General features: G+C 39.0%; 4 protein-coding genes and 2 non-coding genes across 6 annotated transcripts; all 6 read right to left on the bottom strand.

Moving 5' to 3' along the window:
- Positions 1-942: 942 nt before the first annotated feature.
- On the bottom strand, positions 943-2,816 carry LOC122034232 (B2 protein-like). The gene is made up of 6 exons (XM_042593389.1): positions 2,687-2,816; positions 1,905-2,562; positions 1,719-1,819; positions 1,571-1,654; positions 1,273-1,383; positions 943-1,195 (listed from the first exon to the last, which is right to left on the bottom strand). Exons 2-6 carry the CDS (start codon positions 2,551-2,553, stop codon positions 1,154-1,156), a joined length of 987 nt encoding a protein of 328 aa, XP_042449323.1. The 5' UTR covers positions 2,554-2,562; positions 2,687-2,816; the 3' UTR covers positions 943-1,153.
- A 2,027-nt stretch (positions 2,817-4,843) lies between these two features.
- On the bottom strand, positions 4,844-5,717 carry LOC122034167 (protein RKD3-like). Its single transcript, XM_042593291.1, has 3 exons — positions 5,653-5,717; positions 5,120-5,576; positions 4,844-5,035 (listed from the first exon to the last, which is right to left on the bottom strand). Exons 1-3 carry the CDS (start codon positions 5,715-5,717, stop codon positions 4,844-4,846), a joined length of 714 nt encoding a protein of 237 aa, XP_042449225.1.
- A 734-nt stretch (positions 5,718-6,451) lies between these two features.
- Positions 6,452-9,907, bottom strand: LOC122035178. Its single transcript, XM_042594583.1, has 3 exons — positions 9,762-9,907; positions 6,964-7,046; positions 6,452-6,664 (listed from the first exon to the last, which is right to left on the bottom strand). The coding sequence occupies exons 1-3, from the start codon at positions 9,841-9,843 to the stop codon at positions 6,632-6,634; spliced, it is 198 nt and encodes a 65-aa protein (XP_042450517.1). The 5' UTR covers positions 9,844-9,907; the 3' UTR covers positions 6,452-6,631.
- A 324-nt stretch (positions 9,908-10,231) lies between these two features.
- On the bottom strand, positions 10,232-14,243 carry LOC122034611. Its single transcript, XM_042593922.1, has 3 exons — positions 14,016-14,243; positions 12,130-13,036; positions 10,232-10,885 (listed from the first exon to the last, which is right to left on the bottom strand). Exons 2-3 carry the CDS (start codon positions 12,993-12,995, stop codon positions 10,429-10,431), a joined length of 1,323 nt encoding a protein of 440 aa, XP_042449856.1. The 5' UTR covers positions 12,996-13,036; positions 14,016-14,243; the 3' UTR covers positions 10,232-10,428.
- A 1,945-nt stretch (positions 14,244-16,188) lies between these two features.
- Positions 16,189-16,262, bottom strand: TRNAI-AAU. The gene has a single exon. It is a non-coding gene; the product is annotated as a tRNA-Ile (tRNA).
- A 170-nt stretch (positions 16,263-16,432) lies between these two features.
- On the bottom strand, positions 16,433-16,506 carry TRNAI-AAU. The gene has a single exon. It is a non-coding gene; the product is annotated as a tRNA-Ile (tRNA).
- Between the last annotated feature and the right edge of the window lie 8,687 nt (positions 16,507-25,193).

A 25,193-nucleotide genomic window follows, 5' to 3' on the forward strand; every position in this document is an offset into this window, starting at 1 on the left:
CACAACTATCTTGAACGCAAGATCACACAAGAAGAAAAAACACTACTAATTCTTAAAACATTCATAAAATTACCTTGGACAGATAAACAAGGTAATTAACTATCACCCTGAACCAAACACACCTGATTGCTTACTGCTGCTGCGCCGCGTACCTCCTCATCCTCTCGATCATCGCCCCGGTGTTCGCCTGCTCCTTCAGAATCTCCGCCCACTGCTCCGATTTGATCGCCACCCGCACCCGCCACACCCCCTTCTCCGGCGACTGCAGCACCTCCAGCTTCTTAAAACCCCCCTCCTCCTCCCACCCGTTGCCTCCTCTCGCTCCGCCTTTCATGATGTCCCTCACTCGCTTGGGCGACTCCACCACTCCTCTCCCTCCGCCTTCGAAGCCGGCTCCTGCGGAGGAGCAGCTCAAGGACCCGTCCTTCGCCGAGCAGTTGCCCATGCTGATCGACCTCTACCTCAGGCCTTGTGTCATGCGTTGGGAGTGGTACTTAAGGAGGCATCTGGCATGGAATGGAAATATGGAATCAGCGTAGAAACCATACTTAATTACCTATCAAACCTCCATCTCACGCAGATTGAAACTGGAATTAATTGGCAGGGATCAAAGTGACAAATTTGTGGGGGCAAAGCTTCCATTATTCATTCTGTCCGAAATAAGTGCCTTCACGCATCACGCAAACACTCCCTTTATTAACATGTACGCAGTGCCCACAGTCTGCAAACACCTTCTTTAATTGCAGGTGAAAGCTGAACAGGAGACGTCGGATGGAACTCATGCCGTGTCTGTGCATGGGTTCAGTAAAACAATTATGGCATTTGTATTAAGCAATTGAACGAGTACATGTCCCAGATCAATCAAAGAGATGAAGAATGACACTGCATAATGTCATGGGCTGTCAGAGCAGAGCTTCTGCACCCTGTCGCCAACTCTACAAGTGAAAAAGGATCATCTGCACACTGCTCATAGATTTACAGTATTATGAAGTAAACAAATTGATATACACTAGTTCATACTAATTCAACCTCAATATCTTTCACCATATACATCAATGAATGTCTCAGTGATATTTATAACCCCAACATCTTATTCTATACTGCTAAGAGGGGCAAGCACACAGTATATATTATGCATTCCATGTTGAAAAACTCAAGCGTTGTTCTCCGCAAAGACATCGAGCAGCTTCAGTGCCTGAACAGTACACAAAATGATCTAAGAACATGACTACCATAATTTTAATGCTTAAAAAAACATGATTGAAACTCTACCTCTTCGACATTAAGCTCCAACCTGAATTTGGGGCCATCATAGTGGTGGAGGATTGGCCTGAAAGCATCTTCTTCCAGAGGGTCACAGATTTTTCTGGTCACCACCTTCACCTAATCAGGGATTCATTACTGAACATGTCAGATAAGACATTTCAACCACCCAGAAAAAGTTGCAGGCTCAACTCATTTGATTGTTACGAAAATTATTATATTAATTGATCTGTTAGTTTGGACTTTAGCAACTTTTGAAGGTTTTATTCTAAGACAAACTTTTCCTGTAGAAAGTATCATTTGAAACCTGGGAAGGGAAACGGGACTCTCCAGGACATTTCTTGTCCTCCCAAGCTGTTGGATCGATGTTGCTTCCTCCAAAACTAGCTGCCTGCGCAGTTGGATTAGATGTAAGAAAGCTCATATAATTTGCATAATTTGATGTGAGAAAGCACCTCAAAAATTCCATAAAGCTGATGGGTTGAGTAGTTGTAGAGGAAGAGAGGCAGCCCCGGTTTGATTGCTCGAACAGAGTCCCTGTACCTCGACGGCAAGCCTATCGATCGCAGAAAAAATGAAAGCTTGAGGGAAAGGCGATCGATCGCAATTTTAATAAGGTGGAACCGAATTGATCTCCCTACCAAACAGCTGGCGCTGGAGGTTTTCCGGCATGGTTTCGTTGTTACAGACGAAAATGTAACCGCCGATCGCCTCGTTCCTCGGCAGCGCCTCCGCCGGCGGTAGGGACTTGAAGCGCTTCTCCGCCGCTCCGATATCGTTGCTGTTGTTGCTGTTACTGTAATTTCCGTTGCCGTTAGAGTTCTTCTTCTTCTTTCCCACGCTGATCACGTCGTTACTGTTCTTTCTGCTACTGGAAGCGATGGTGGTGAGGTTCACCGGCTTGCCGACGGCCTTGTTGAAGTAGTTATTATTGACCTCCCCTCCTGCTCCTCCATACTTGTAGTTAGCGCTGACGCTCTTGCTGTAGTTGTTACAGTTAATTACGTCCTTTCCGGCTTCGACGGAGTTGGTAGTGTTCTTGTGGCGGTCGTCGACGGTGTTGTAGCGACTTCCGTGGGTGGTGTAGCTGTTGAAGGCGAGCTTCTGGTTGGTGTAGGTCATGGTCCACGGGTCAGCGGCGGCGGCGGTAGCCGAGAGGATGGAGGCGTCGGACCATATGGAGTCTCCGAGGGAGAGGCCGGAGAAGGCGGCGGTGTGGAGGCGTAACTGGTCACTGAACTGCCGGAACGAATTGGTGTCGTCTCTGCCATCTCTGTTCTGGCGCTCCATCCGCTCGCTCTGTTAAAATTAGTGCTGAATTATCAGTACTGATCGATGGGCATGGATTTGCAGTAGATAGATCGATGTATTATATATAACAAATATGGAGGAAGGGGGAAGGGAAGAGCGAGGAAGGTGAGACCTGGTTAATGGCGAAAGAGGGAAAGCGTGCGAAGACGACAAAGGAGGAGAAGAGAAGACAGGGCAGAAGAAGACTCGTTACAAGTCAAAGAGAATTAGTTGGGGAGAAATTAATTAATTAAATTAATGAATCACGAGTCATAAATCCAGCTAACCTCGTTGAGGATGATAGGTACAAATTTATCATTCATCCTGTCTAAAAGTGAGAAGGTGGAAAATTAGGATATGACGGTTTCACTTACTATAGACCATGCTCTGTTCTTTAAAAAAAAGTAATGTCAGTATCGAGTTAGAGAAAGTCTTGGTATTGGACTTCCTACGCTCAAATTAGTCATCGGAACTATAGAATAAGTGGAGTAATAGTAGAATTAGCGTAAATAGTAATCACGCGTACTTTCACCGATGATGGACTCCCCTTTATATAGAGCTCTAATGGGTGATGCACACGCTTCTCGAGCGCATGGGCACGTTCTCCAATATACCCTATGAAAGAATTTGTCAGGAAATTACCTCAGATATTATATCTTAACAGGGCATGTATATCCCTGACAAGTCAATAGAAGTTTCCGTCGTACGATCCATCTGTCGATCATGTCTCGTGTCAGCGGCACTATTTCTCAAAAGGATGTCGGGAGATACTACAGTAGTCCCGTTGCTTAGCCGAACGGGATAGCCGCTCAGCTGAGACTTCATTCTGTTCATGACCACTTGATGGGTGGGTCTTGCAGTCAAGCTCCCTTTTGCCTTTGCACTCGAGGGTCAATCTCCGTCCGGTCCAAGGAAACCTTTGCACGTCTCCGTTACCTTTTGTGAGGCCTACACCCCATAGAAACTATCTACCTAAGACTGTCTCTGGGCCCGTAGGTCCCGACACAAAGTTAGAATTCTAACTCTTTCAAAGTGGTTTCTCACTGATGGCCCCCGGAAGGAGTAATCGCTCGGTCGAAACTCCTCCGCCCTGTTGATATCAGTTGCTCTTTCCTATGGTGACTATAGTAACATGGTGGCAAAAGATGAATACATCCGCCCCCAGCGCCTCTGCCAACCCGTCACAGGGCCAACACGGAGAAGGTAAATCACTGGCGGCTACTAGCATTTGGAATAATGACTAGCACATAAAAGAGACATTTGCCGAGATTCGAACCTCAGACCTCATGATGATAATACCTCATGCGCTAACCACTAAGTGACTATAGTAACATGGTGGCAAAAGGCGAATACGCTCGCGCCCCCGCCAATCCGTCCCAGGATCTACATGGAGGAGAGTGACTATAGTAACATGGTGGCAAAACACGAATACGCTCGTCCCAGTGTCCCCATCAACCTCCCAGGGCCAACACGGAGGAGGTAAATCACGGGCAATTACTAATCTTTGGAATAGTGACTAGCACATAAGGGAGTCATTTACCTCGACTTTGCCGAGATTCGAATCTCAGAACTCATATTAACAATATCTCATGCGCTAATCACTAGACTCGTAGAGTGATTATAGTAACATGTGGCAAAAGGCGATTCGCTCGTCCCCAGCGCCCCCGCCAACCCGTCCTTAGACCAACACGGAGGAGGTAAATCACGGGTGGCTACTAGCCATTAGTGCAAATGACCAAGACATGCGGGAGTATACTCGGTCATGTCGAGTTTCGACCCCAAGACCTCATGTGACAATACCCCATGTCTTAATCATCGCACCGCCCCGAGGGGACGTGATTATAATAACATGCACCATAGCTCCCGGGTCATCCTATCCTAATCATACATCTAATGGTGGTGTCTAAATAAGTGGTGGAAACTTTACCAGAGATAATTTTGTCTGTTAATATAATTGGAAGTGCTTACTTGTTAGGTATGGGCTGGCTTGACTTCGACACTCGTTTTATATATATATATAGACATATTTAATTCAATTAATTAGATTTGAGGTTTCCTCTTCAATTTCAGTTTAGGGTTTAGTCTCCATTATGAAGAGATCACGAGAGGCCCACGCTGTGGACAAAGAAAACGACGAGGCGACCATACAGATGCAGATGCATTGCACCTAACTCTGTTCTTCTATATATAAATTAATTAATCAATTAAAATTATCACACTCCTTTTCGCAATCAATTCTCCTTTAAATCAAATCATCGACATGAACAATGAACAATAAACAATTGTGGGCTTAATTTAAAGGGTGGGCGATGAGCCTTCTCTTCTTGTAATTGGCCTTGAAGCAGGCCTGCCTCAGTCTTTTTGTTCGTTCGTTGAGTTCCATTTCCGGGTTCTCCACCATCAGCTTCCTCTGCTGCTGCAACCTCTCCAATTCTCGGCCCACACTTGTCCCTTCGATGTTCATGGACGACCTTCCCAACTCCTAGAAACCGGATACATGCAATTTCGTCTCTGTTGTGAATATAAATTAATATACTTGAATTTAATTCAGAAGATATTGCATTGCCTGAACGTTGATGATGAGCGAGTCTAAGCTTTTCATCTTCCTGTGCGGCCACCGGGCGATCCCCAGCTCCCTGCACCGCTTCTTCAGCAGCGTCAGGCCCACATTCATCTCCTTGGCCGCCTTCGTTATCGGCATGCTGAAGTATTTGCTCATCTCCTCCATTCCCATCTCGCTCAACCTCGACGTCGACGTCCGCTCGCTGCTGCAGTTTTGAGCTCGCTTCTGCACGACGACGGCGACTCCTCCCGCGCCCTCCTCCTTTGGGTCGCTTTGGTTAAGAGGAAGAAGAACTGAATCGGAAATGATACTTTCGACTGCACAATCATAATAATTGAGCCACGAAAGCGTATCGAGATCGAGGTTATCGTCGAGGAATTGGAGGCTGAACGGGTGCCGATCGTCGATCGTACCACCATATTGAGTGACAGAGGCTTCAGGGAGGGGAAGCAGAGTGTCCCTGCATTATGAATTATGGAAACAGAGGAACTCAAATCAATTCATAATGTTCAGAATCATATGCGATAGAAACATACCAGGAGGAGGTAGACCAGTCTGGTTGATCGAGCAGCAGAATGTCTTTCGAGAGATCGAACTCCATGGAGAAGAAAGGATTGGATACATGTTAAATCCTTGTTTGAATAAAGAGATATATAGCGGCTGTGCATTGCATGCAGTGGAGGAGTATAATGATTAGTGATAAAATAGCAAATTAAACTGACGAGAACGTGTGATCGGTGGCGGCATGCGGCAGGGCGGCGAATTATGATTGCTGTTATCGGCACTCTTATTGGGTTATCGACTTCAACGTAATGAATCAGGCATAAATGCATGCACTAGTAATGGATCCTTACGTTAGTTTCCAAGAGATTAAAGAGATCTCATTCAGTATTTCTTCCCCCAAAAAACAGAAATCTCATAATAATTATTAACCCCGGGAAAGAAAGAACGCTTTTTGGGGACAGAATCTTTTACGGCGGATATCTTATGGATAGGCTTCCATGTACATCGAGGGAGGAAATGATCATGAAACTAGATTTATCTAATTGATAGAGCATTTGAGTAGATTATGGATTTTGTATTTTTTTTTCTATGAGAAATGATTAATCTTTCCAAGGAGTTTCCCAATTGCTTTCCATTACGGCAAAAAGGTTGATTCCAAAGAAGGTTTACATAACACAAATATATATGCCATATTAACAGCGGCATGAAACTGTCTCAGTTCATTCAAACATCCAAAATTGTCAAAATCTAATTCATTACGCTATGACTAGGGATATAAATCCTCAATCAGATAAGGAATTTTTTTTCACTATCTGAATGCTCAATCAAATATAATTAATCTGAATCTATAAAAGATTCAAAACTCCAATAGATGATGAAACTTGGTCAACGTTATTCAGTTTATTAGAACAGAACCATTTCACCGATGTTGAAAAAAAAAACAAGAAACAGATAATCTAGGTTACATCACTCCATGCGAACAAGGGGGGAAAAATTGGAAAATGCACATTATTATATTTTCTTCCCCGTGATACCAGCAACCACCTGCAGACATCAGAATAACCAAGATAAGAAGACTACAAAACTAAGAAAATTTTGACAGCAAAACTCACAAGTCATAGGCCACTTCAGTAATAAAGGAAGAGAGCCCACTTCAGATGTCAAAATATCCATGAAATTTTCTTATCAGAATGTTCATAAAAAAAAATGTACTTGAGTCTCAAAAACACAAAAAAGGTATCTCAATTTAAGATGATCAGATTATAGATGTGATGAAATAAAAATAAGAAAAAAGATGATCAAATTCTAGCTGTAATAGAAAAAAGAAAACAATATATACATACGTCATCAAGAGCAGGCTGCTCGACTGGTTCCGCCATCTCAAAGGAATCCAAGATCGGCCTAACTACAGCTGGAAGGAAGAGACCTGGAGTAGAAAAGGACAAAGGTTTAAAAAAAGGTTCTGACAGTACTAGCAATCACTGCAATGATACCTGTATACAAATAATCAATAAACATCCATTATTTTTTCATTTAGATTTGAAGCAAGAATAAATAGATACGGAAGGGAAAACCTAGTTTACTCAGCCATTATAATGTGTGAAATTGAACTTAAATTTATTTTTGTTGCTACATAGCAGTCACGTCATATAGATGTTTACTTAATCATGAGAGACTTGTGATGGGGTGTGATGGACGTAAAGATGATGTAACAATGAAGAAAACTGACTAATGATGAATCAGTCGGGGGTGGAATCCTAACTAGCTTCAGCTTGGTATTTGCAATTTACAACAATTGACAGGCAGAAGTTTTTTTTTTAATAAAAGCAGCCATAAGTAAAAAAAATTGTGCTGATTATAGAATTCCTGCTTGATGTTGTTAAGGAGAAACCTCATCATTAAGTATAAAAGGTCAAAAAAGGTCCTGTTCAACTTTAATTAAGCTCAATTCACAAATGATTCATTTAGTCTACACCACAAATATAGGGGGTCTTGTGGGCATGAGACCCCCATATCTTGGGAGACGAATCCATTCCAGTGAGAGTTAATAATGTTGCAAATATTAAACTAAACAGTTAACAAAAGAAAGCAGCACCAGCCCATTTTGAGATCTTAAAACAAAATAATAATGTTCACAATAAAGAAGAACTTAGAGACAGGAAAAATTATTACAATAAAAAACAGAATTTCCCTGGAATAATTTGTTTCCTTACCTACATTTAACAATATACCATATGAAAAATACCAACTCCATGCAATCATGAACTTGAAACTAATTCAACTAACACTTCAAAATTAATATCCTAGAATCGGCATTAGTATAGTGTGACACAGTAGAATATCTCCAAGAAATTATGACTGCTACAAACCATCAGAATGTACAATGAATTAAGATGTATGTTGCATTGAAATGATAACAGATAAGAAAAACCATCATTTGCATTTTTCAAGGCCAAAACTGTATTACAAATTGCAATTTTCAAGAACTCATTGAATTAGATGCCAAAGGAACTTTTCTTACATCTCTCAGCTAAAAGGACCAGCAAAAAGGATGAGCACACCTATTTTAGATAGATTAACATGTTTTGTTATCACATGCAAATTTGTCAATGGTGTACCGAGGTGGAGTGTTATTCATAACTATTCACTTGTTTAACCTCACTTCTTATATACCTTTGTAAATGCAAGTGTGCGAGAAAGTATAGAGCATAGTCTAAAAAAGCAACCAACTAGATCTGAATCAACTGATTTGGACTGAGACAAATAAGTCTGATAGCATTTCTTGAAGTATCTCATGTAGAGGTCGATCGAAGAATAAAGATGAGTATCATTTCTTTGTCAAGGATTAACTCTCTTAGTAATGAGATGATGAAACTGAAAATTGGACTAGTTGGAGTCTTGGAGACCAAGTGAAGTCTGGTAGATAATTGCACAGCAAGTGTGATCAATTGGAAAAAAAAACAGGTTGGAGTTGGCAAAGGAAAAAAAAAAAGTCATGTTGGCAATGCAGAAAAGTAAGGCCAATAAATCTGAATGACAGGTCAACAAAGATGAATATTGGTAATATAAAAAAAGTAACAAATAAGTTCAGTAAAAAAGCAATGTTAGTTCAGGATGGATGACAGGTTAGTGCTTCGCACCCCAAGCACTTGATGACATTTACTTCTAGAAATTAAGGTCATAATCGTTTGGGCCTTGCAAGTTATATTCACTTGCACTTAGATATACAGTATTGATATTTGTACTACAATATACAAATATGTATGCACTAGGATCGGTTGATGGTCATGTTCTATGTAAACAATTCGACACAGTGAGGTTTTTAATTTCCCTCATGTTTTCCATTGAATTCTGAGATAATCCCATAAATCTTGGTGTTCTTACACTCACTTCATGTAATAGGAAGGTGATATGCATAGCAAAGACATCTATACATGTTTGATTGGTTATCTTCCTAGTCCACATTCATTGGCGTCTAAAGATGCTAATATGGTTATTTCAGGCTTTAAAGGTGTGAGCATTGAAATTTTGCCCAATTCTTTTTTTTTTTTTTCTGATAATGCTAAAAACAGGACGTATACAGTGCAAAATCATTTTCCTTGCAGTATCACAAATAGATCAGATGTGAACAAGATCCAACAAAAGTTAAATGTGTCAAGTTACACGACTATAAATAGAAAAGGAAAATAATAGAGCAACATTTTTTAAAAAGAAACATGGAGATAATAACATGACAAAAATCATTTTTATGCTATAGGTTTATTGGATAAGGCTCACAAATCATGTCAACAAGATGATGTCCTCTATCCTATAAGATCTAACTTGTAGCGGTTCTCCAAATTTTATACTCGTCCATTCAAAGATCATCCGAAAATCATAGATTAAAAAAAATTGTGTTCGAACTTTTCAGCGACTCTTGGTCAACAATCGCAGGCACATCGATCACCCATCCGTTAAATCAGAGCTCCACTATATATGAACACAGATAAACAAAGAAAGAAATGATCGCATGAACATACAAAACTCCGCCTAGACTTAATCATAGAGAGCAACCAAATCATCATACAGAGATAAGATTAGGGTTTCAGTGAAGATGGGGAAAAAATGGATGAGAAGACGATGGCGAAAGAAACGTCATTACCAAGGCCACCGAAGAAGAGGGAGGTGGCGATGATTGGCTCCTTGGCCACAAAAATCCTCAGTCTCTCCATCATCCGCGACATCTTCTCTTTCGCCCTCGATTGCTCGTCTCCCCTCAAAAGGTTTGCTGTCTGTACAGCCAACCTTGAGGTAAAGGGTCATTACATGGGCCGAAAAGTTAACCCGACGACTTCCCAGTTAGTTGGGCCCTTAAATGGGCCTGCACATGCTCCGGCTTTTGTTCAGTGTAGGAGCCTAGTAATATCGGTTAGAGACGATACGGATTACATAATTTTGTTAATTAATTCACAACTAGATAATTTTATCAATGAAGCATTCTAAAAAGTAAGCTATTTTGCATACAAATTACTACTAATTAAATTAGTAAACGAGTAAATCACTCATTTATATATTCCAATTCCATGAAATAGTTTAACTTGTATCGCATAGAGAAATGTAAAGCCATAAAGCTCAATCAAAGCCACCGTATCTGTGCAGAATAATTTCATGTAGACAAGTCTCAATGTAATTGTTTATGTACAGCAGAAACCATGTACATTGAAAGATGAACTCCGAGTACATGAACCAGCTTCGGAAGCCCAACTTTTTCATTAGGCCACAAAATGTGCCCAACATACAATCACCTGTTTGCAAGGATGATAGCAATTCTATACTGGGGGAAACAAGCAACCAATCGTCCAGCCGAGCAGCAATCCTGCACCGGCCAGACCCAATCCGACAGCAAGTGCAAGTGCAAGTTTGCAGATTTTACACTGCTTTTTCCTCCCTTCTCTGTGTTTCCCTTTCAATGGAAGTTGAGGCAGTACTGGGAAGTTCGGAACACTGGTGGAAATCGGATGGTCCTTGAGTTGACGCTGGAGAAAAAGATTCTGCCACTGCAACATTTGTAGCCACTGTCTATATGCGAAAAGGTGGGACGCTTGTCTGAACAAAAGCTTGATTATATGTTCCTTTTCATCATGAGCTTTCTGGGCCTCCATTTCTGCTTTCCTAGCTCGGGTCTGGGAATGGCGAAGCGCATCCAGCAGATTGGATCTTGAAAGGTCATTCTTGAATGTCTGATCAGCAGGAGGTTTCCTTTTAAGATGACCTTGTGCCTGACTACTGAACAAGAAAGTCGGATGAAAAAAATTTCAGAATGTATGTATTGAACAAAAGAAATTGCATCTAACAAGGGGGTTGTAAATTGAAATGAGAGGGATTAGGAATGAGCATGCAACGTTGAAGAGACTTGTAGGGGTGACTAGAGAGCTCATAAAACAACTGCATAAAACCAGAAAGGCTGAAAAGGAAACACTATAGGGTCGAAGAACCATTAGAATAATAGCATAGGCCAAAAGGGAGCACATTGTGGTGGACTGGAACAACTAAATGAGTATATCCTCGATAAAAATGGAAAAGAAATATAAACGGTGAAAGAAATGCAATGGATACTGATAATGTTACTATTACAACCATCTACTGATACAGGAATAAGAACAATCAATTGTTCCCAACTAGAGGGCATTAACCAGATGTACCAGGGCCAATCATTGAGCTGGAGCATCTCTTACTCTTTGTCCTTGACTAATCTTTAGCCTACTTATCTACGTTCTAGCCATACCAAGGTTGATTGACTCACAAGTCACTATGCACACTATATAAATTATACTCTAGGACATGGAAGCAGATGACATGAAGATGCTTGCAAGTGCGGCTTCAAGAGAGGTTGAAAAGGTTTAAGAATCTATCAAATATTTTGTCATCCAGAAACCACTAAATCACATTGAAGAGTAGGTAAGAAGTATTTTCTTGATGATCAATGTAAGGACAAATTTTGTAATTGGGAAAACAGAACTGCAAAATATATGAATTGAACTAAGCTTGTTTATGACCCTTTCTAGAGTATGCAATGACAGCAACTTAACAATATCAGCAAGATGAACAAGGACCTTGGAGTCTTCTTTAGATCATTTGACGTTGCAAGTCTCAGATTGCTGCAGAATTCCTAAAATTCCTACAAGCCCTTGAGAAATTTATTGGCTACTTGCTAGGGTATCTTTAATTGCTGGAGTGCAGTAACTTCTCCTTGACATTCCCTCTCTAATAACACTCTTTTTAAATTGTAAATGATAACTGAAAACTACTTCTACTACGGAGTTTAGAAACAATCAATTTGCAAGTTTGCCTACTATACTTGGTTCACATGTGAATATTACATACAACCATCAGTAATTCATGCACACAATAAATGGTGGCTAAATTCATGGTTAGTACGAATAGAAAAATAAAACTGAGCAAAATCAGCAGAAAATATTATAGACAGTACTCAATAATAAGAATAATAATAAAGCTGCATAGAGTCTTGCCTGTACAACTTCTCTGATTGGTGCAACATGTTTACCCCGGAATAAAAGAACTTTTCATCAAAACCACACGAAGAAGTATTGTCTGAATACTCATTGGCACCACATATACCTGCATCTAGCTTTCCTATCGGGACATGAATTGTCTGGCTAGGTTTAGGAAGATCACAATTTTCAATATGCTGCGATGATTTTTGGGAAACCAACAAAGACAACTCATCTTTGTCTGCAATACGCCACCATGGCTCAGACTTGGTAGTCCCAGACCATGGTGATTCAAGATCTAAAGAAGTTTTCTCTGGTCTTTTCAGGGAAAAGGGATCAGGTGTCTGGCTCAGAAGTTCCTCTTTATGAAGGCAACCATCCGTGGCTCTCTTTATCTTTAGCGAGTGTTCTGAATAGCTTTTTGTATTCATCTCTTTGACCTTTCTTTCAGCATCCGGTGTCATGAAAACTGATGAGACTATCTCAGGAGACTTCAGAAAAGAGTCTTCCTTTGTAGCAACAAAGTTGCTAGAGTCATTTGACAAAGAATCCCTATTTGTGAGCACAGCATCCATGTCACTTTTGACCTCATCTTCTAAAGAGCTTAGTTGCTTGCAAATAAAATCCTTATGATATCCTAAGTTTGGTTGCATCTGAAGCCACCATTTTGTTTCAGGTGACAGAATATAATTCATGGAATTTCTGTTAGGTATGATATTGGGAATAAAATAATCTTGTACAGTTGTTGTGCTTCCACTTCCTGAATCATTTTGTGGGGTAGACGATGGACAACAAGCAAGTTTTGGAGCTCGCTTTGCATCTTCCTGTACGAGGCAACGGTTTGCAGCACGCTGCCAAGCAGTCCTTACTTCTGCAGCTGCCATGAATTTCTAGTTCTTTCAAACCATTGTGTATAAATTTTAATCTGCCAGAAGCAAATGAGTCAACATCATCTCCACATTTATAAGAATAAAGAAAAATAGAATCAATCAATCAAAAGCAATGCCATCAAAAGAAGTAATGCATAGAAAAGTGTACTCTACACCTGATGTTGAAGTCGTCATACAAGAAAAGTTTGGATAAAAGAAAATAACTTAGTTATGCAAAGAAAACTAAAACTTGAAGGGGTGTTGTATGAATGAAAAGAAGAGTCTTAGATATATTTTTCCAGCATCAACTTTGTTTCGTTATAATTACTTGGAAGATTTAATAAAATCTACAGTCAAACCTTACCCAAACCAATTGCAATACCATAATCTTCTATGAGTATTTAAATAGAAGGCATACAAGTTCGGATCAATTTTATAGAGTATAGACTGCAGATGATTGCAAGGAAGATTTTAATCTACCTAGGTCTCATCCCAGATAATGCCAAAGTCTTAGAAAGAGCAGTCTAGTTGGGACAATTGATTAAGTTAAGAGAAGCATGCTGTCTTATACTAGATAAACTCCAGCCAAGTACCAAAACCTCATTGAACTTTAAGCTGGTCAGTTTTTAATTAATCCATCGTGCGTTGAATCCAAACGTCATAACTATTGGATTCAGTAGGAATTCAATTTTCAAGTGTGAAAGGCAACAATGGATGCTCTCTAATTTTAAGTATTGAATGCATTTAAACTTAGAACATATATATTCCCTCAACAAATTTCGGCAAGAAGCAACAGACAACAGTGAGGAAAACTCACAAATCTCATCAGCACCCCGGATCAAACAATCAATGAGCAAAAGAGTAAAAGTAGGCGACAATTTAAACAAACAGAGCAATCTTCGAGGCCAGATCTAGCAAGCAAAAATCAATTTTTACCCACTCTAACCAAGAACACAGCAGTAAAATCTTATCAATTTCTCATTTCCAAGGACAAAGCACTAAAAGGTGGAAGAAAAGCGAAGGGCGAGATTATACCGCATGAAGCTCTGGCGATCCGGGATCAGAGACGCCCTCACCGCGATCAAAGAACGGAGATGGCTCCGACGAAAGAAGCAGAAGGAAGAGGGACGAAGGAAGGGAAAAAGATTGAGATCGCGATTGATTTGCTCCGTTCCTCCGCTTTATTCATCGCAAGTTTCCCCCCAAATTAATAATAATCTCAGAAATTACTTCCGAAAAGCAGCGAGTGTTTAATAAATCAAATTCTCCGCCTGTTTTATTTTATTTTATTTTTTCCTTTTTCTCGACTAAAATATCTCTCTTATCCGGTAACGTCTCCCTCCAGCGGGCCCCGCGGGGGTGGCCAATGCAGGTGTAGCTCAGGCGCAACCTTGGATAAATCGTGAATACATTCGGTACGCGTTTGATCGACACCCATGGAATACCTGGTGACCGGGAAGAGGAAGTGGAAGCGGATGAGAACGAAGAGCGTTGACGTGGATATAAGAAACAAAATTCATTTTGGCCCCGAGAGTTTAGAAAATTGCAGTTTCGACCTTGAGTACAAATTCAACCGCCCTCAACTTGCGTGTATAATAACAGTACTGTTGGAGCTCAATCATTAAATATGGACAAAACACAAACTTAAAAAGAGTCGAAAGATTGCAAAGGACTACTCATTGTCTTCCCAATTCGTCATTGTCATCCCAATTCGACACAGCTAAATAAAATGGACGAGGAAATAAATTATGGATGACTATTAACTATTTAGTACATGAATTCTTATCTCAAAATTTCAGGTGATAATATTTTATATTTTAATCATCGCATCGTCCCAAAATACCAACTTCGTAGCAAACTTGAAGTAATATAAAGCGGTCCCCTCGGATGGGTCTAGTGGCTAGCGCATAAGGTGTTGCCATAATAAGATCTGGAGTTCAAATCTCGGCAAAGTCGAGATAAATACCTTCCTTATGTGCTAGTCATTATTACAAAGGCTAGTAGTCGTCCGTGATTTAACTCTTCCATATTAAAGATGGATTAACGAGAACACTGGGGACGAACATATTCACCTTTTGTCACAATTCAAGCAATATAAAGCGTATAGAATCCCATACATTTTTTTAGATTCCTTAATTGCCGAAAGCATACATTTATCGTCGTTGGTATATTTGGTTGAAGTAAAGATAACACCGTAATCTTTTGGGAGTTGAGGAAGAAGAGGAAAGAAACAAAGAAGGAAGAATGGGAATCAAGTGCTTAAACAACCTGTGTTATTGGATGTTGCTGTCTTGTAGAAAATGGGAGATGAACTCACTGCAAAGCTCAATCTCAGTTTCTTCTAGTTAACATATTAAGTTTGGAATCATCTATTCAGTTACATGAAAAAATTTTTATCAGTCGTAAAGATAAATAACAAAATACTCGTAAACGGTCAATCAACATTCTTAGATCATATTAAAGAAAATTTATCAATTGATTTATCACTAAGAAGACGGCTTATTGCTGCATTGCTGTTTCGAGTTGTATCCTCTAGTCTTTCTTCTTTAGGAGAGCGGATGTAATATGTCATGTTTTACTAATCAATTATCTAGTAGAACTATCAAATGAATCGATTCATAACGGAGGGTACCGGTCCATAACGAGTTGACCATTTGATGGGACGAAACGAGCTGGCCAACTCGGTATTTTGATGAATTGGTAAATTCAACTTAACTCAAACTAGATTACAGATTATATATATATATATATATATATATATATATATATATATATATATATATATATATATATATAGTTATAAATTAGGTGGATAATTTTTTTTCCTCAATTGTCTTATTCTGTAATTTATACATTTTAAATGAGTTGTGCTTTGGGTTGAATTGATTCAAAGAGAATTGGCATCCCAGATAAAGAAAGAAAGAAAAAAAAAAATTCAAAATGGTTCAAAAAGGTTTTCTAAGAAACAAAATTTTACCTTTCGTTTTTTTAAATGTATTGAACTAAATGCTCACATGAGTATTTGTTTTTTACCAATTATGAATTTAAAAAGCCATTTAAAATAAATCACTTTATTCTGATGGGAAAAAATATTCCACAGCATCCATATTAAACAGAAATAGTGGGCCTCGGCATCAGAAGGTCGATCTATTAAGCGAATAGGCCATACGGACATGTTAATGGGCCAGCAGAAAAAAAAAAAGAGAAATGGCCCATGCAGGTTTCGAACCTGCGACCTTCGCGTTATTAGCACGACGCTCTAACCAACTGAGCTAATAGGCCAGTTTGTTAGTTAGACTTACATTTATTTAATAAAGTTTTAACGGACGACTGCACCTATCTATAAAATGGGTAGGCCACATCGACATCATAATGGGCTGGCCCAGTAATATATTAATTGTCTACAAATTGAAAAAAGTAAAAAATTAGGTCCGCAGAAATAAAACATATAATGGCCCATGCAGGTTTCGAACCTGCGACCTTCGCGTTATTAGCACGACGCTCTAACCAACTGAGCTAATAGGCCAGTTTGTTAGATTGACTTACAATTACGTAATATTTGTTTTCACGTTTGCGTAAAGCCGCAATCGAGTAATGGCGGCACTCATTGGGTGAAATATGGGCATTTTTTGGTTTAAATTAAAATCATGTTAATAGCATTTGATTAATTTATATTTATAATATTTTTCCAACAAGCTTACTAATCTTAATTCCGTATCATATTTTTTTTACCCATTTGAATCTCATTTTTTATTTGCTTGCAATCATCTTTTCTTTGTTTTTGGTAAAAGTAATCATTGTCAAATGTTATTGTAAACATCTTAAAAATACGACAAATTATTTTTTTTCGAATGATATATTTGTAAAATTAAAAACGGCGTATTAATGTATAATTATAAAAGTACGATTTGCCTTTTTGATATATCATATGTGAGATATTATTCCCTCTACCACTTTTCTTTTTTTCTATCAAAACTTCCAATCTTTTATTAATTTGGATGGGTGCAACGAATCATTGCAAACAAGTATTCATTAACTATCAACAATTCAATCGAGTCAAAATAGATCAAGCCGGTTCAAATTGATTAAATCCATTTTTCACGAGAAGGATCCTCTTTACGGACTAGAGGATGAACCATAAAAATTTATTAATTGATTTAAATAGATTTTATCTATTTAACAGCTGAGATTTATATAAATCAATCAATCCATTTTTTATCCATAAAATATAAACTAAAAGATCTGTTCTCTATTTTTCAATGGACTCAAAGTCAACAAAGAGAGATCTACTGTTGAGTAATGAGGGCATGCTTAATCAACCTAACTCGTCGATTTTAATTTTTTTTACTTACTTCTTTGTGTGCCAATGTAAATCCTAAAATTGAGTTGGTTGTTATTGCAAATAACGAGAGTATGTGAGTTGGTTTTACTTGGTTCACGATCTCTTAGATCGTATTAATTGGATGATCGACTAAAATATCCTTCGAAAAATCTGCATGTGATGTATCGTTGGATATGAATAGAGGTGAGGCTTCTGAGTGTCACTTGGTTGATGTCATACTTAGCGTAAATTTACTTTCATAAAATTTTATATTGTAATCATGTCTACATGTGATGTATCCTTATATGCGTGTCGTGTGTATTGTAATAAATTAGATTTATTATTATTTTTAATTTACGCTACGCATATTTACGAAATATGTTTTAGCACGCACCCGCATAACGCGCTCCCTAATAGTAATATCAAAGCTTAATTGTGCTTGAAATATTTCTAGATAAAGTATGTAATTAAATTTGAAAATTTGTTTCCTAAATTAATTAAAGAAATCTTGATTTATGTGGGTTTCGTCGGCTTGTCCCTTCGTAAGATTGGTCGATAGTAAAAAATGTTATCCTGAATGATCCTTTTGAACCATATGATTGGCAATGGGGGTTGCCTCGTGCCACTCTATAGAGATGTGTCTGTCGACTTGTTACTTCCCAAGGTTGGTCGTTGATAAAAAAATATCATCTTGAATGACTCCTTTATAGGGGGATGCCCCAATTGTGACGTGGGATCAGTTGCTTACCATCACATACTTTCAAATAGAGGAGATGCTCTTCGGATACTTGGAAATTCTTATAGTCTCCCAGACACTGAAGATTTCATATTATAGCATACTCTTGGACTCACTCACCCGTAGGATCGATTTGTGGTCAAAATATACATTATTCTATGCCGAGAAAGCACAACTTATATCATCATTCCTACAGGGAGTGGAGTGCTACTAGATGTGAGTTTTACCACTACCCCAGGAGGTTATTGACCGCATCTACAACATTTGTAGAGCTTTCATGTGGATGTCCAAGAAGCCCCTCATTGCATGGTCAAAGCTAGTGAGGCCCAAGCGAGAAGGTGGTATTGGCTTAAGGGACTTATGGGCATAGAACCGGACGCTTTTGACAAAAGTCCTATGACACGTACAGGACAAGCAAGACATACTATGGATACGCTAGGTCCATCACACATACTTACAGCAAGTAGGGGTATGGGGGTGGCAGAGCATGCATACAGACTCCCCACTGTCCAAGCAGCTAGTACATATCCAGGATAGTATCCTCAATACAGTAAGCAACTCTGAGGCAGAGGGACAGATTCTCTCTTCCTGGTTCAGTCACAAGAGGGGGGCGATGTCAAGAGAGCATATGATTTTTTTAGAGACACTAGAGCTAGGAAGACTTGGGCTGCCACAGTATGGTAAAAAGACATCCAACCAAGTTATACCTTCATGGTGTGGCTTTTGGCGCATGAGAGGCTATCGGTGCAAGCTGAACAGGATTACATAGCGGGCAGACTCTGCACCTTCTATAGACATGATGAGGAGATGGTGGATCATGTCTTTTTCATATGTCAGTTGGTCCAGCAGCTGTGGGGACGTGTTAGAGGATAATTATAGATGCACCCTCAGATAGTCACCTACCGATGCATGTTGCGGAACTTCAACACAACAGTACCAGGGGACCTCCACCTTGGCCAGGGTCCACCACCTTGCCATTGTTGGGATGTATACTATAAGCCTAGCTTTTGTATGAACATCTGTTTTGAAATATTTTGAAATGAAAATCACTTTGGTCAAATGTTTACATTTTATATTTATATATATGTCAATGTAGTTGTCTATTTAATTTATATTGTAGATAACATGATATGTGGTGCTACACAGAAGATCATGTTATCGATTCCTTATAAATTATAAATAGTGGTTCACAACCAAGATGGATTGGGACAAACCATTGGAACGGTTGTAGTTTAATTTGGTATTAGTCTATCTTGACTATAAAATTACACTAGTACACTATGTGTGTATTGAGCAAGACCATTTGAGATTGTTCGATATATACTGACTACATAAAAGAACAGAACCTCTGTTATTATGGATGTGCGTCCTCTTAATCCCTATATAATAACAAGCACGTATACTTAGTATTTATTTCTTTAACTTATTAATGGGTGAGATTTATTCGTTAAATCAATAGGTTCGATGAGTTGGGAGATAGTATTATTTATATGGTGTGTTGTTGATTATAGAAGGAAACTGTGTCCTAATTTTTTAGGTTGATGATGTCCCCTTGAGGAGCTCATAAAGATTATCATGTAAACTTTGCAGGTGGACTTAGTCCGGCATGATAATAAAGTTGAGTAGTACTACTCATGAAATCAGATGTTAATTAATTGAGTTGTCAATAACACATTTAATTAACGGACATACGATATCTTACACACAGGGAGATTAACGCACTCATGATAAGAAGGAGCCCATATTGTAATATGAGATTGGTGCGGTAGTTCAATAATAACTCTTTAGTGGTATGAGTTATTATTGATGAACTTGGGTTGGATATTCGGGCCGAACACAAGAAGCCCAAGTCCATTAGGAGGCATAAATCAATTCCTTCTTTAGATCCCTGTTGTAGCCTCTATATAAAGCCTCGCATCCACCCATCCATAACCTGGTTTAGTTTAACTGAGTTTGGTTTAACTTGGTTTAGTTTAACTTAACTTAGTTTGGTTTAACTTAACTTGATTTAGTTTAACTTAACTTGGTTTGGTTTAACTTGGTTTGATTTAACTTGGTTATAGAAATAGAGATTTTTTCTAAACAGAATTCAGTTATAGAAAGAGAGATTTTTTCTAAATAGAATTATGTTATTTTTCTTTCTTTGTAACCGACATCCAAAGTGTGAACTTTGTAACATAATTATGTTATTCTGTTAGAAAAAAACATAACTCTAAGCAAGTGTGAACTTTGGTTTAATATTTTTGAAGATCATGCTAAGATGTTTTCTTTTTAATGAAGATGAATGATTTATCCCTGTTTGGATCCATATTCATGGCCTACCACCAGATTGTTGGACTCAAAAAGTTTTAAGCATGATTGGATTAAAAGTAGGAAAGTCGTTGTACACCAACAATCTAACACGAACAAGAGAACGCTTGGAGTATGCTCGACTCTTAGTGGAGATTCTGGCATTTGGGGAAAGAGTTAATGAGGTGCCTATTACTTTGCCCACTAAAGTACAGGTAGATCTTTGTATTATCTATGAAATGGTGCCATATTTTTGTCAAATTTGTAAGAAGATTTGCCATCATTCGGAGATATATCGCGGAGGTGTTGGTCAGTCCTAGCAGTAACACAACTGACCAACACAAAATATGCATAATGGTAGAAATGGGCAGGGCCTTGGGAGACAAAGGTCGCAATCAGTAAGGGGTCAAGGAAGGATGGGGACTAGGGACCATACTCGATAACATTGGAGACAAACACAACAAAGAACAAATGCTGAAATTTTAATAGTGTATAATAAATTGGCAATAGTGGAACATCACAGTCGTATTTCGGTTACAATAGAACCACCTACGGAGTGAGATGGAGATACTAATGGAGTGGTCGATGTATCATCACAATACTGATGGAGTGGCAAGATAAAGTTGCAAAACAACCGTCAATGTCAACACATGAGCTGATGAGGGACCATAGTAGCTTACCGGTGTGTAGCAGGTGGCAACGTCCAACAGGTGGAGCTCCTCTTCATCCTCCACGACATCAAGTGAAACATTAACATCTACATCTATTGAATCCTCTTTTTCTTCCATACCTACAGCTACAACCTCAGCCACAAATGGAGCCACAAAGGGTGTGATACCGGCACCAAGGAGTGAGAGACAACTTTGGGCGTGAGTAGCCAGCTGAGGTGGTCAATGAAGATAGCCGCTTGGAACATTAGGGGCTTTACAAGTCCCTAAAGCATGGAAGAATGCATCACCTCATTCAACACAAAGACATTCAAGTTATGACATTAATGAGAATGTTTTAGAGCCGATTCTAGGGAGAAGGCTTTCAGGTACAGAGCATGCACATAACTTTCAATTTTCTAACTATGGTCATATACTGTTTCTTTAGGACTTACAAAAGGTGGATATGAATGTTATTATAACTACTAATCAATGCATCCATTGCTATGTTCGATGCCGCATTTCCAATAGAAGCTTCTTAGTGACTTTTGTCTATGGGTTGCATTCAATAGCCTGATGAAAACCTTTATGGGAAACACTCACCGATCTCAGAGTTATCCTTTCTGATCCATGGATGATTATAGGGGATTTTAACTCGCTCTTATCAATTCATGAAAGGCAAGGAGGATCTCCGGTAACAAACTATGAGATAAGGGATTTGCAGATTTTTGCACAAGCGTGCGGTTTAGTAGATCTTCGGTCTATCGGATGTTGCCTCACTTGATCCAATAGTAATGTTTCTTGCAAATTGGATAGAGTCTTAGTAAACTCATTATGGTTAATGGCAGATCTTGATGTGTATATGGAGTTTACAGTGCCCGGTTGTCTTTCGAACCATTTTTGTACCATTGTGCACATATTGGTAAAAGATGGACTTCTGAATCATTCGTTTAAGTTTTTAAATATGTGGTCATTAGGGGTGAGCAATCAACCCGCCAAACTGACCAACCCGCTTATACCGACCCGACCCGAACCGAAAAAAAATAATCCGCCGGATATAGGGTCGGATGTAGGGTCCTAATATTGCATTATCTGATCTAGTAGTGTCGGATAGTTTTTTATCCCAATAACTGAACCAACCCGATCCGTGATCACCCCTACTTGTAGCAACTAATGTTGATAAGCTGTTACACGTTGTAGCAACTACTGCCGATAAGCTGCTACACGTTGTAATAGCTATTTCTGACTAGCTGCTATAACGTGTAATGAGTAATGTCTATTATCATTTTAAATTTTATTTTATTTTTGTTATATTTATATTTATATTTTATATATCATTGGATATAGGGTCGGATATCCAAATAACTGACAACCCGTCGGATATCTGATACATAAGAACCGACGGATATAGGGCCGGATGTAGGTCCCGATTTTGCATTATCTGATTTAGTAGAGTCGGATAGTTTTTTAACTCAATAACCGAACCAACCCGATCTGTGATCACCTCTAGTGGTCATTGATTTCAAGAAGATTGTGGGGGATTCATCAGCAGCCCCAACAATGGGTAATGCACAATTCATTCTTAAGACAAAGTTATTTAGATTGAAAGGGCAATTGAGGGAACTCAACATGAAGCAATTCGGGCACATATCCAAAAAGGCAAAAAGAGCTACAGAACAATTAGAGGATATACAAAAGGGCATCTTGGATGGTGGACCAACCCCTATGGAGTATAGCCAAATCCGAAAGAAAGTCATTCTCCTAGCCGAAGCAGAAAAGTAATTTTACCAACAACGAGCGAAGAACGTCTACCTACAGAGTGCTGACAAATGTACCAAGTTTTTTCATGATGTGGTGAAGAAAACTAACAAGAGGAATGCCATTATCACTCTTGTAAAATGGAATGGTGATCAAACGACAAGTACAGAGGAGGTTGCAAAGGAGTTTGTGGACTTTTTCCATGAGACACTCGGCCAAAAGGAGGTGTGCAGTGACACGACAGCAATGCAATAGACGGAAGAAGATTCACTGCTACTCAATCTGCAGATTTATGTAAGCCAATCACAACTAAAGAGATAAGGGTTGCACTCAATGACATTGGTTGTGGGAAAGCGCTGGGCTCGAATGGATATGGTTCAAAATTCTTTACCTCTTCTTGGTACATTATTGGTAATGATTTTGTTGCAATAACGCAGGAATTTTTTCAAGGTGGGAAGCTACTCGAACAATGGAACTATTCTTTGCTCTCACTTGTGCCAGAAGCCGACCATGCTATGAATGTCTTGGATTATCAACCAATATCCTATTGCAATATTTTTTATAAAGTAATCGCTAAAGTATTGACAGATCGTTTAGCGGAGGTGATGGACTATCTATTGGATCCTGCACAAGCAGCCTTCATACAAGAGCGATCAATAGGTGACAATATCAATCTAATCCAAGAGTTGCTTTGGAAATATGCGCGCAAGAGGATTCCACCAAGATGTATGATGAAAGTTGACTTGAATAAGATGTTTGATATAATTGATTGAGATTTTATTATGTTAGCATTCGTTGGTTTTGATTTTTCCCAACGATATTGGAATAGATTAGAGAATGTGTCAGGTCTCCTACTCTATTTTCTTAAATAGTGGTATATATAAATTTTTCAGTGGAGGAAGAGGTCTAAGGCAAGGGGACCCTCTTTCCCCTTTGCTATTCGGATTGTGTATTGAGGTTCTATCAAGAAGGTTGCGAGCCACCTCCTTACTTCTTTCCTTTTATTTTCACCCAATGTGTAAGGAGGTGAAAATCACACACTTCATATATGTCGATGACCTAATATTGTTTAGTTGTGTAGATGAGACTTTAATCAAGGGACTTATGGACTGTTTGCATTGGTCTGGAATGGAATCGGGGTTGAAATTGAATCCTCAAAAATCACAAGCATATATGGCAGGTGTGGATGAAAGAACAAAAGACCGATTGCTTAACATCATGGGGTTTCAAGAAGAAAATTTTCTTTTTCAATACTTGAGTATTACATTAGCAGTGGAGAAGTTACGGATTGTTAATTATGGACAACACCTTGATGCTATTATAAAAAAGATAAATTCTTGGATGAAGCATACTCTATCATATGCAGGATGGTTGAAATTGGTAGAAATGGTTTTCCAATGTATGAAATATTTTTGGCTTTCTTTGCTACCCATGCCAAGTGGAGTTATTGATAAGATTAAAGCATTTTGTCGAATGTTTGTATGGTCTTTAAAGCATCTACCTAACCCTCAGGGTGTAGCACAGACGGTGGGCGCATGACATCTCTGGCGTAATGGCTAGGGGTAGATTTTCAGGAACTAACGACATGAAGTTTACACCACCATGCGCCTGACGCCTGTGTACCTGCATGTACCTCCTTTCATATCCATGAAGTCGGTACTAGGGGGCCGTTAATATAACGAATCTACATTTTTTAAAGCATCTACCTATATCTTGGTCAAAAGTTTGTCTCTCAAAGCATGATAGGGGGTATGGTATAAGGAATCTTCTTGCATGGAATGAAGCATTATTAAGCAAAACGTTGTGGAAAATTCAAGGCAAAATAGATTCCTCATGGGTCAAATGGATGCATCTATATTATATCAAAGGGGATGGTTTTTGGCAACAGAGAGCAAAGGCTTCGGATTCACCATTGATAAATGACTTATAAAAATCAAAAGCAAGATATTAAATGCATCAAATGGAGTTGGAGAGGCAAATATGAAAATGATTGATTGGTTCATAAGTGAAAGCAAGGGAATTATAAACGCCTACCGATTTTTCAAGAATAGTGGACCGGAAGTAGCTTGGAAGTCGATAGTATGAAGATCGAAAATAACGCCAAAGCATAGCTTCATTCTATGGTTGCTTGCACATGGGCATCTAAGAACAATGGATAAAATGGAATATGTATCAAATAAAGGTTGTGTTGTATGCAAACAATAAGGAGAATTAAATCACCACTTGTTCTTTGAATGCTCTACAGCTTGTGCACTTTGGAGTATATTGAAACAATGGCTAGATATTAGACATGACTTTAGTGTAGGATCGAAAAGAATTTAGATATCTCCACAATGACATGATATTGTCCACTTTGGGCCTAAACCCTCATGATTTTATCCCCCCCTCAAACAAAGGACCGCGGGCTTCCCACGTCCGATCCTCAACCCACCAAGCCTTCCTGCCCCTCGGTCTACCCGACC

Source organism: Zingiber officinale, chromosome 11B, assembly GCF_018446385.1.
Source record: "Zingiber officinale cultivar Zhangliang chromosome 11B, Zo_v1.1, whole genome shotgun sequence".
NCBI classification, from domain to species: Eukaryota; Viridiplantae; Streptophyta; class Magnoliopsida; order Zingiberales; family Zingiberaceae; genus Zingiber; species Zingiber officinale.

Excerpts from the sequence above, each read along its gene's own strand:
- LOC122034232 (XM_042593389.1), bottom strand. The coding sequence starts at position 2,553 with ATGGAGCGCCAGAACAGAGATGGCAGAGACGACACCAATTCGTTCCGG. Across the intron at positions 1,655-1,718 it reads AGCTTTATGGAATTTTTGAG|GCAGCTAGTTTTGGAGGAAG; the intron begins GTGCTTTCTCAC and ends CCAACTGCGCAG. Across the intron at positions 1,384-1,570 it reads AGTCCCGTTTCCCTTCCCAG|GTGAAGGTGGTGACCAGAAA; the intron begins GTTTCAAATGAT and ends ATCCCTGATTAG.
- LOC122034167 (XM_042593291.1), bottom strand. The coding sequence starts at position 5,717 with ATGGAGTTCGATCTCTCGAAAGACATTCTGCTGCTCGATCAACCAGAC. Across the intron at positions 5,577-5,652 it reads GACTGGTCTACCTCCTCCTG|GGACACTCTGCTTCCCCTCC; the intron begins GTATGTTTCTAT and ends TTCATAATGCAG. Across the intron at positions 5,036-5,119 it reads CGCTCATCATCAACGTTCAG|GAGTTGGGAAGGTCGTCCAT; the intron begins GCAATGCAATAT and ends TCCGGTTTCTAG.
- LOC122035178 (XM_042594583.1), bottom strand. The coding sequence starts at position 9,843 with ATGTCGCGGATGATGGAGAGACTGAGGATTTTTGTGGCCAAGGAGCCA. Across the intron at positions 7,047-9,761 it reads CCTCTTCTTCGGTGGCCTTG|GTCTCTTCCTTCCAGCTGTA; the intron begins GTAATGACGTTT and ends TTTCTACTCCAG. Across the intron at positions 6,665-6,963 it reads AGCAGCCTGCTCTTGATGAC|GTGGTTGCTGGTATCACGGG; the intron begins GTATGTATATAT and ends TGATGTCTGCAG.
- LOC122034611 (XM_042593922.1), bottom strand. The coding sequence starts at position 12,995 with ATGGCAGCTGCAGAAGTAAGGACTGCTTGGCAGCGTGCTGCAAACCGT. Across the intron at positions 10,886-12,129 it reads CAATCAGAGAAGTTGTACAG|TAGTCAGGCACAAGGTCATC; the intron begins GCAAGACTCTAT and ends TTTCTTGTTCAG.